The sequence below is a fragment of the Orcinus orca genome, chromosome 4 (assembly GCF_937001465.1).
Source record: "Orcinus orca chromosome 4, mOrcOrc1.1, whole genome shotgun sequence".
Classification (NCBI taxonomy): Eukaryota; Metazoa; Chordata; class Mammalia; order Artiodactyla; family Delphinidae; genus Orcinus; species Orcinus orca.
In genome coordinates this window covers 135925926-135935949 of record NC_064562.1, presented here as the reverse complement: position 1 = coordinate 135935949, position 10024 = coordinate 135925926, and the positions used below count along the sequence as shown (strand labels likewise).

Below are 10024 nucleotides of genomic sequence, written 5' to 3'. Positions count from 1 at the left end.
TTATAAGGACCCTTGTGATTATATTGGGCCACACGGATAACCCAGGAGAATCTGGATTATCTCAGGATCCTTAATTTAATCACATCTGTAAAGTCCCTTTTGTCACCTGTGATGGTAACATATTCACAGGTTCCAGGGATGAGGTTGTGTACATCTTTGGGGTGCCATTATTACTCAGCCTACTATACCAGCAGTGATATTCAAAATGCTTAACAACTGAAATGCCACTTAAAGCAGGGGATCTGACTCAGAAAGCTCTTGGGTCCTAAGGCTAGAGTGGGACCTTGGAGATCCTGGCATGCTGGCTGATGGATTGCAGAGGGCTGGGAGGTCTCAGGGAGCAACTGCGGTGTCTAGGGTGGTAGTGAGGCACTCCAGAGTCGGGATGAGTGATTCTCTCTAAGCAGCACCAAAGACTATTGACCTTTTCATGACCAGCAGAGGAACACCCTTGTATTTTGGATGACCTGCCCATGTTCTTCCTTCCATGGATCCATTAGAGTCTCCAGGCTTCTATAAATTCTCCTCTCTACCCTCATCCACGGTCAGCACACAAATCTTCTGGGATTTTATTGTGTGCTGTACTTGGCCCTTTTACTTGGAATGTCTGTTTAAGCCTCATCACACCCTATGATTAGATTCTATACTTACCTTCTTTTTGCAATAACATATCCAGGGTCATATGTACAATTAATTGTTATGGCCTGGATTTGAATTCAAGCACTTTGCTTTAGAAATTGAGCTCTTGAACACTGTGGTTAGTGTCTTCAAGGAGACTCACATCTCTCTAGCAGATACAGAAAGCATGCACAAAGGTGATGCAGGCAATGTTGAGGTGCCAACTGGCAACCCCAAGTCCATATGTATTTCATGGGTTTACACATGAACCCTCCCCTATGGAATTTAATGATTATAGGGAGGACTTCTTGATCTTTGGTAAGAATTTTTATCTACTCTTTAAGACCAAACCTGGATACTCTCGATACCTTTATTTTACGGTAAAAAGATTACAAACAACCTTCAAAGCAAATCAAGTCCAAAGTCCAATTTATCTTAGCCAGATAACATTTTAGAAAAAAGTATGGCTGTAAGCTTGTGATGAAACAGATGAAGAAATAAATGGATAAACAAAATCTATAGTCAAGAGTTTTATTTGTAAGGCCTAGTTGACTAGCTACAATACTACTTCTATGTTTCTGGAATATCGTATTCAGCTTTCTCAAATGAGTGAAGAGTAGCAGGGAGAGGAGAAGCAGCAGAGAGGAGGATGATAAAACCACTTCTGGACTTTGAGCTTTTTATTAACCTCTATCTGTCATAGTTAGAAATGTGTTGTTCGTACCCAGAGAAAATAATAAGTAACACCACCCGAAGAGAAAAAGAGTCACTTATGGGTATTTTTGGATTTTGCTGTTTGAAATAAAATTTTGGTTTAGAGAGGAATGAGTATTAGCACTTTTCATTCATTTAACTGATGCATTATATAGAAGAGATAGACATTACAGAGTTTCTTTTTTTTCTTTCTTTTGAATGAAGGTAGAGTGAGAACTTGATTGGGGGATAAGATGATATGTATAAATCAGATTGTTAAGTAAAATGTTAGAAGCTGAGATTAATGTTACTTAAAGATGCTTTGGAGAAGAGTTGGAGCACATTCTACTTTAAACCATTTAACCTGATTAAGAACCTAAAATATTCTTGCTAATTTGGAAAATACCCCTGATATTTAAAATTTCCTAAAAGGTAGCTCTCCTCCTACCTTTATGATGGAATACTGGATGGTTTCAGTCAAAAAGCCTAGTTACTACCACAAGAAAAAATCCTGCAAGAAAGCACATGTTGCCACTTTACTCATTATTGAAGTGCCCTTATGACTGTCAGGGAGAACAGGTAAGATGCCAGGGAGGCACAGAAGGAGACATCAAAGTATTTTGTTTACTTCTTTGAAGTCTTGTAGTAGCTTTTATTTACTGTGCACACTTCTTGATTCATGCTGAAAATTGGAATTCACCCATTTCTCTCTTTTTCCTGTCTAAGATGCAGATGGGGCACATATCGTTGACTCCATCAATCCCTGCCCCCGCGCATTAGCACATGCACACGTATACCTAGCCAGCGGAAAAGAAAAAAGAGTTACTCACATTCATCCATTTTACAAAGATTTCCAGGCTGCAATGGGAGGGCTTTATCTCTCCCTGAAGGATGAATAAATAGATAGCTTTACTGACAGCCTGTTCACAAACTGAGGTGAAAACTGAGACCAAGGTCTTGCTCTACTAGCACTTACGAGATCCAGACCTGGCAACATGGAGAGAATAGTCATCTGCCTGATGGTCCTCTTCTCAGGGACACTGGCCCATAAATCAAGCTTCCAAGGGCAAGATCGCCTCTTGATTAGACTGCGTCAACTTATAGGTATTGTTGATCAGCTGAAAAACTATGTGAATGACTTGGTAAGGCCATATTTGTCACAAAGAAGTTTAAATAATATTCTTCAATTACTATAAAAGGAGCTTTTTGACTTATATAAATAACTCAGAACTAATTTTCTTTTGCTCTAGGACCCTGAATTTCTGCCAGCTCCAGAAGATGTAAAGGTAAGACCAGTTGAATTTATTTGTGAAAATAAATTTGACATGTTTTAAAATCAAATTAAGAGAGGCATTAACGTGATTATTTAGAAATATACTTAATTTCCATGAATTTCGGGGTTTAATAATTGGTAAAACAGTTATTTCTATTTTGCTCAAATATTCATTGGTTCACCAACAAGCCAACCAATAAAACACTACATACCTTACAAGATATACTTTTATCTCCAAATATCTCTAAGAGTATTCTCAAGTAGTATTGTTGAGATAGAATACAAAACTAGAAAATAAATCTACACTATGATCATTTGCTGAACAATGACCAACTAATTACATTTTAAGAATCCTTGTGCATGAAAGTTCTTGAGCCCTCTTTGTAAACCTATGTATGAAATATAGACACATACCACAGAAGCAGAATTCACCTTTTAATAACTAGAAAGGAAGAAAGAAAGAGAAAAAAAGAAAGAAAGGGAGGAAAGAAGAAAGGGAGACAAAGAGAGAAAGGAAGGAATAAAAAAAGAAGGGAAGAAAGAAAGAAGGAATACATTATAGCACGGCATGGAAGAATGGTAGTGTGGAAATCAAGGCCATCCTTTAGAATATAATTCCCATGTACCTTGGCCTCAATGAGTCTTGTCTTTGGCCTTCGGTGAGGTCTTTTGAAAGGATGGTTTACAACAAGTCATCCTGTTCTCTTAAGCCATTTAAATCCATTAGGTCCCAGGAAGAAGAGGCCTATCCTAGCGTACAGTTCAAGTGTGCTATGTGCTGATCTTTTCCTTGGTAACTTCGATCTAGTCTTCAGGTTTGGTACCCTGAGGATATAAACACAACTGGGGGAAATGTTTTCAGTGTCACAGACCTTTAACTGCATAAATTAGAATACCTATAAAAGTGTTACCAGTAATTAGGACACTACAAAGTGGAGACTTAGGAAGATACATTGCAAAGAAAACAATTATCGTAAATGACTATGTGTAGAAGTTTAGAAAGTGAATGAGTCACAACTATTGCTTTTCTCTAAAATTCACTCTCTAGCTCTGAACCTAACCACTCTCATTTACTAGGTCCTTTCCTAATAAGCAATACCTAAAATGAAAGTAGCACATTCAGCTCATTGGAAAGACTTTTCCAACAAGTAAGACTATTTCTTAATGCCTTAATTATCAAAACGTATCTTTTTTAGCATCTCATGCCTTTTGTCTAACTGCTGTGGTTAGAGTCCTTTGGGGAGATTCTTAGCTCAGTCTCTAACTTTCCAAGTTAGATATCCCACTTTCTAACTTGAGTTGATCCAGTGGGTACTTCCTTTATATCCTTTGTTAAAGAGAGATCTTTTTTATCTTATAATGACAGGATTTTGTCTCAGTGACACTGTATCTATCTGATAATCTGATCAAGCAATGCTGGCTATGATACAAGTGAATAATGGTATTACTAAGATCTTTAAGCTATGCTGGCAGGCAAACCCAGGAGAGAAGAAAATAGTTCAAGGCCACAGTAGCATTATATCAAGTTTTTCAGGGCTAGCATCAAAGCAGAGTCTATAAAGAGTTAAAAAGATTAACAAGTTTAATGAAAATAAGTTCATTTAAATGTTGCATATAAATGTTGATATATAGTGATCATCTAAGGTTGCTAATTGGCCTCACCAGGCATCTTTCTTTCTCTTTCTAATCATACAATCAGTAGTCTTCATCTGGTGGTGATTTTGCCCTCTGAGAACATTTGGCATTGTCTGGAAAAATTTCTAGTTGGCACAATTGTGTGTGTGGGGTTTCCATTGGCATCTAGTAGGTAGAGGCCAGGGATGCTACTAAACATTCTAGAATGCACAGGACAGTCCTGACAACCAAGAATTATCCATCTGAAAATGTCAACAGTGCCACTGTTGAGGAACCCTGATATAAATCTAGTTTGTATGCAGGACAAAGGTAATTTTACCCAGTTAGCAAGACTTCGTAGTGTGAATGGCCAGGGCTTTCTTTGCAAAAAAAAAAAAAAAAAAAAAGAAAAAAAGAAAGAAACGTTAAGTAGGTCAAAAATAAATTGTAAGGAAGCAAATATTTTCAAATATTCAATTGCAAATCAACAAAGCCAAGTGCACCTCCTTGCAAAAGCAGCACTTGACTAGCTAAAAAGAGTGGTTTGTTACTCTTGCTTTTGATTTCCTTACTGCTGCCTCGATTCTGCAGAACTAATGTAGGACGGATAACTCCTCATGTTTCCAGGTGTTAAAGGATGAGGGAAACAAAGCCTTGCCCTCTAAGTCTGCAAGGCACAGCAAAGCAAAACAGTGGCTCTGCTCCCAGATGGTAGTGCTGCACGTGAACTCGGGGTCATCCTGAGTGACAGGGCACCTAAGCTGCCTGAATCGAAGTTAATCTCTCTACTCCTCTTCTCAACACATCCTTAAGGCAGTTTAGCAGAACAGCTCCTTTGCTTCTTTTCCTTATTGAGGCTGCCTTTACTGTGCATCTGAAGCCAAATCCAGCAGGTATTTGTCCTGGACCACAGATTGCCAGGGATAGCTCTGCTGCTTGCAGAAAGCACAAAGCAAAATTCCAATGTCTATTGACACAGGTGAACAAGGAAGGGCAGGAGAGAAAGCACAGCCGCATCAATACAGGCACTGGTGTCCAGATGCCATTCAGAGGTTTTCAGAAAGGCTTTCTCAGGTGCAAAATCTTTGCTTGCTTGTGTTGACCACTCTTGGCGATACCTGTCTCAAGGGAGTTCATTTGGTAGGCCCCTATAGTTCTTTGGAACCTAATTTTCTTTCAACATCCACATGTAAATGTTAACTCAGCAAAATGGGTCTCTGTGAGAAATGCTGGTTTCTCAGATCATCACGGATGAAACAGTTAGTGTTTTCAGTTTCAGCTGGAAAATTTACCTCTTTAAATATGAATATTATTTTTTTCCAGTAAGTTAAGCCGGTTGTGGTCAAAAAGAAGAGAAAAGAAAAAACTTCAACAAACATGAACATGTGGTTTTCAAGGAAAAAAAAGTGCTATAATTAACATTTATATATAGTTTCTATTAAATAAGCATTTTGGCAAACATATGTAAAGGACACTATCTCGCCCTTATGAGAGGCAAGCTGCTCTGATATAAGGAAACCAGATAAGCTGGTTCTCGGCTTGTGGCCACGTATGCAAAGCAAACCTGATGGGGTTGTGTCTTAAAGATGCATGTTATTAATCAACATTCATAACGGGTAAGCATATAGGTTGGAAAATGCAAAGCAGGCCAGATGCTATTTTCAGCTGATTGTCATGGGAAGACTCAGGTAGTATTGTTGTATATAGGACGGCCCTTGTAGGAACTGAGAAAAATTGAGGCTTCTGTATACATGGCGGTAACTTCCATATACACCGGTGAAATGAAGATATAGCAACTTTAGGGTGGTGGATAGCATCATATACAGACATTTGCTGAAAGAAAAAAGTAACCTGGATACAAGTTCTCAGATCAGCATTAAAATGTTTTCAACAAATCAGTATAAATTTTGTTCTTCCAATCAATTCCATTTCATTTTCAGTTCAACTTCTAACATTTTGACTTATTCACTAGTCACCGGTTATTTGATTAAAGCAAGAGTCAAGTTTTTGATCCTTGATCTGCCCACTTCTCCATGCTCTGAGACATTACTCTTACGTTCTAAGGGACAGTCTTCCTGCCCATTGCGGGGGAGGCATGTCTCAAATTCTGTTCCTTGACTGCTTGATTCAGGCAGATCCCACCCTAATGGACTTGAGAGTGTGAATAGGATTTTAGAAAAGTCACGCATGGTCTATAGCAGGTGTACTGAATCTTAGGCATGGAATGTGCCATCAGAGGTAGGCACCCACTTCCTTTACCCAAAGAAGGGGCTTTAACTCACTTACTTCATTTGTCCACTCCACAAATATTTGTTGAGCACTCACTAGCAACAAGACACTATGCCAGGCATTGTACAGGATAAGGTGCTGCTCAAGACATGTATGTCATTGTTAGATACTCCTACGTACATTGTAGAGAGAAACAAAAGACAAATGAAACGATTCTTAATCAGACTACAGCGTAACTCACCCAAAGCTGCCACCAGTCACAATGTCTCTTAGAGCCTCATAATTCATAAAGTGTGTTCTAAAACCAAACTAACTCTCCCTTATGAAATACCAAGTCCTGCCCAACACCCAGACCTCAAAATGACATTAGGAATAAAGAACTGTGGCAAAGCAAAGCTCCCTCTTCTTGTCTGTGAGACAGGGAAATGTCCTCTCTCCCCTAACATGGGGAAATTTTATATCACAAGAGTCTGCTCTTTAGCCCAAAGATTAAGTAGGACATGAAATCATTCCTCATTTGTCTGCTAAAATAAATGTGACCCAAGACACTGCAGTAGAAGTAGGAAAAGAGGATTGGGAAGGTCATTTTTACTTTCTGAATAACTTTCATTAACATCTATACAAATTATTTCTCTTTCAGAGACACTGTGAGCGGTCGGCTTTTTCATGTTTTCAGAAGATCCAACTAAAGTCAGCAAATACCGGAGACAATGAAAAGATAATTAATGTATTAACTAAACAGCTGAAGAGGAAACTACCTCCCACAAATGCAGGGAAAAGACAGAAACATAAACTGGTAAGACTGTCATTTGTCATCTAACTTATTTGTACTTACTAACTATATCTATTACATCACGCACACACACACACACACACACACACACACAAACACACACAGCCAGAGCCTCCAGTGCCTTCCTTCCAGTTACATGTTATACCTTATCATATAGAGTGTGTTTTGAGAAGCAAAGTCACCACTTCTCAGTCCACAAACTTGAAAGCGTCCAGAAATCCAATTAGAATTTGCTAACAGCCCCTGGTAGCTGGAATAATTAATATAGCTTTCAAGGTGAGGAAGTCATTAGGCAGAGAATCCAATTGTGACTTAAGAGTTAAAATATATTCTGCTCTCATTATATGATCACATATAACTTGTATCCTTATTAACAGGAGCTAGATCCCAGTTTTCCTGAAAGAAAAGAGGTAGCCTACAAGACACCAGGATAAATCTCAAACATTGCCTTCCTCTTTTAAAGAATATTATTACTGTCCTGTACAACTGCAGAGTCAGTACTACATTTGAATGGGTAGACCCCATTATTTGGCTGGGGAATTTCAATAATCCCTAGTTTTGTGGTCCCTGAGAACCTCTTGTATATTTCCTCTTACGCCAACTCATGAGCAATGCAGATAATCTCATGAGTAATTCAGGCATTAATCAAAACCAGTGGATAAACACATAAGATAAATTACTAGAAATTTTTCTATCAGTTCTCTCTCCTCTAAGGAATTTCACATGTGATTCAAATGAAATCTTAATTACAATATCAAAATGATTTTTATTTCCTTTGATTGCTTGACCAGGTTGCAATGTGAAAAGTATCCCTCTAAAACTTTCCTCAAAGAAGAAAAGAGTTGAGCATGTCTTTGAAACCCAATATCAAAGACCATAAAATGGTAATATTGGCACTGAACATAGAATTATCCAGTTAAGCACCTTCATTTGATAGATGGGAAAGTGAGACCAAGGATATTAAGTGACTTGTCCCAAGCTCCACGAATATTAAGTGCCAGAATGAGAATTAGAACCTATATCTCTTATCTTTCAGTCAAATATCTCTCACCACAACATCAAACTGGCATTAGAGATGCTAAACAGCAAGCAATGGCCTGGTGTTTGGTATCTCAACAGGAATAAGGGTAAAGAACATAAACCAAGGATTTTTTAAAAAGAGAAATATAAGTGGGCAATGCACATGTGAAGAATTGTTTAATCTCTTCATAATCAAATAAATGCAAGTTAAGATAGGAAATCCTATTTTTTTCAATTAAAATTTTTAACAATGCACAATAATGGTAAGAAAGTTCTATGTGAATAGAGGTAAAAGTTTTATAACGTATATCAAAAGCCTTAATTTTTTTTATCCCTTTAATTTAGTAATTCTACTTTTAGTAATTTATTGAATAAAACAAAGATGTACATGAAAAATTACTCAGAGATGTCCATTGCAGTATTGTATACAACAGTGAAAAGTCAGAAGCAATCTACATGCCCCAAAATAGTAATACTTCAATCCTATGTAGGAATACAAAGCAAACATTATGGGATATATTTTTGAAGAATATTTAATATGTAGGGAATGCTTGTGTTATGTTGTGTTAAAACAAAAGCAAATTAATAGCCAGTGTAAATAACACAAATGCAAAGAAAAAATTACTGGGAGGATACATATCAAAACACTGCAGTGGTCATCTCTAATGATGGGATTACAAGTGATTTTTCTCATTGTTATTTTCTGAACAATTTTATATGCTTCTCAAAGTTTTTCAGTGAACATGATTTATGTCTCTAATTGGAAAACATAAAATTTGAATGAACATTTTATTAAATAGGAAAAAAGCTTTAAAGAAGATTATTACTCTTTCATTGATTTCTAGACATGTCCTTCATGTGATTCTTATGAGAAAAAACCACCCAAAGAATTCCTAGAAAGACTAAAATCACTCATCCAAAAGGTATATAACTTAAATTATATTTGACTTTCATCTTTATCCAGATTGCTTCTTATGTTGAGGTTACTCATGGTATTCTATTTCCACAGATGATTCATCAGCATCTCTCCTAGAACACACGGAATATGAAGGTTCCTAAAGATCTCACTTGAAGCTGGACACTATATTTCATACTCTAACACAGTAGTGAAACTCAGTTCTTGGTATTCCAAATGGAGGAGTACAATATATTAGTGATGGGGGAAAAAACTCAGATAAGTGTTCAAGGTCAGGATTATTCCTCCAAAATCACTATGCAATACTTCAGTTTGATCCACATGCTCTGTGTTTGGTCAACTTGAAAAAACTTTCTACTCAATTCGAGTCTGATTTCCTGTGTTATAGATTTCTATGACCTCTAAAGTTTTTACTTTATCTTACTGCCAACTATGCCATTTCTTGGAGAAGCTTAAAAATTTTAACCAAAAATACAGTTTGGGAATTTACTGATTAAGCTTGATCTTGATTATGACAAGAATGAGGTTTCTGATGATCATAACTTAAAAGGTTACATACCTTCACTCAATCTGAAGAATATAGAAGCATAGGGTGAAAATCAAAGTTGAAGTGTTTATTCTTTTAAGGAAATGAAAACTGTTTAAAATCTATATCTGAAGAGATTTTATTTTATCTCAGAATGTCTAACATATAAATACATGATTTATTTATGTACCAGGGGGATAGCTTTACCAGATGGCTCCAAAAAGTCTAACTTCCTTATTAGAATCTGTCAAAAATATTTAAATACTATACATATGAATGTATTTATGGAATAGACTCTTTTGGTCTTTTTTTTTCTCTAAGTGGGTATACTAGTACCTTCCC

The 10024-nt window shown here is 36.9% G+C and overlaps 1 protein-coding gene across 1 annotated transcript; it reads left to right on the top strand.

Annotated features, from left to right (window-relative positions):
• Positions 1-2183: 2183 nt before the first annotated feature.
• On the top strand, positions 2184-9381 carry IL21 (interleukin 21). Its single transcript, XM_004265104.3, has 5 exons — positions 2184-2453; positions 2562-2597; positions 7068-7223; positions 9086-9163; positions 9250-9381. Exons 1-5 carry the CDS (start codon positions 2307-2309, stop codon positions 9271-9273), a joined length of 441 nt encoding a protein of 146 aa, XP_004265152.1. The 5' UTR covers positions 2184-2306; the 3' UTR covers positions 9274-9381.
• Positions 9382-10024: the final 643 nt, after the last annotated feature.

Excerpts from the sequence above, each read along its gene's own strand:
- IL21 (XM_004265104.3), top strand. The coding sequence starts at position 2,307 with ATGGAGAGAATAGTCATCTGCCTGATGGTCCTCTTCTCAGGGACACTG. Across the intron at positions 2,454-2,561 it reads AAAACTATGTGAATGACTTG|GACCCTGAATTTCTGCCAGC; the intron begins GTAAGGCCATAT and ends CTTTTGCTCTAG. Across the intron at positions 2,598-7,067 it reads CAGCTCCAGAAGATGTAAAG|AGACACTGTGAGCGGTCGGC; the intron begins GTAAGACCAGTT and ends TTTCTCTTTCAG.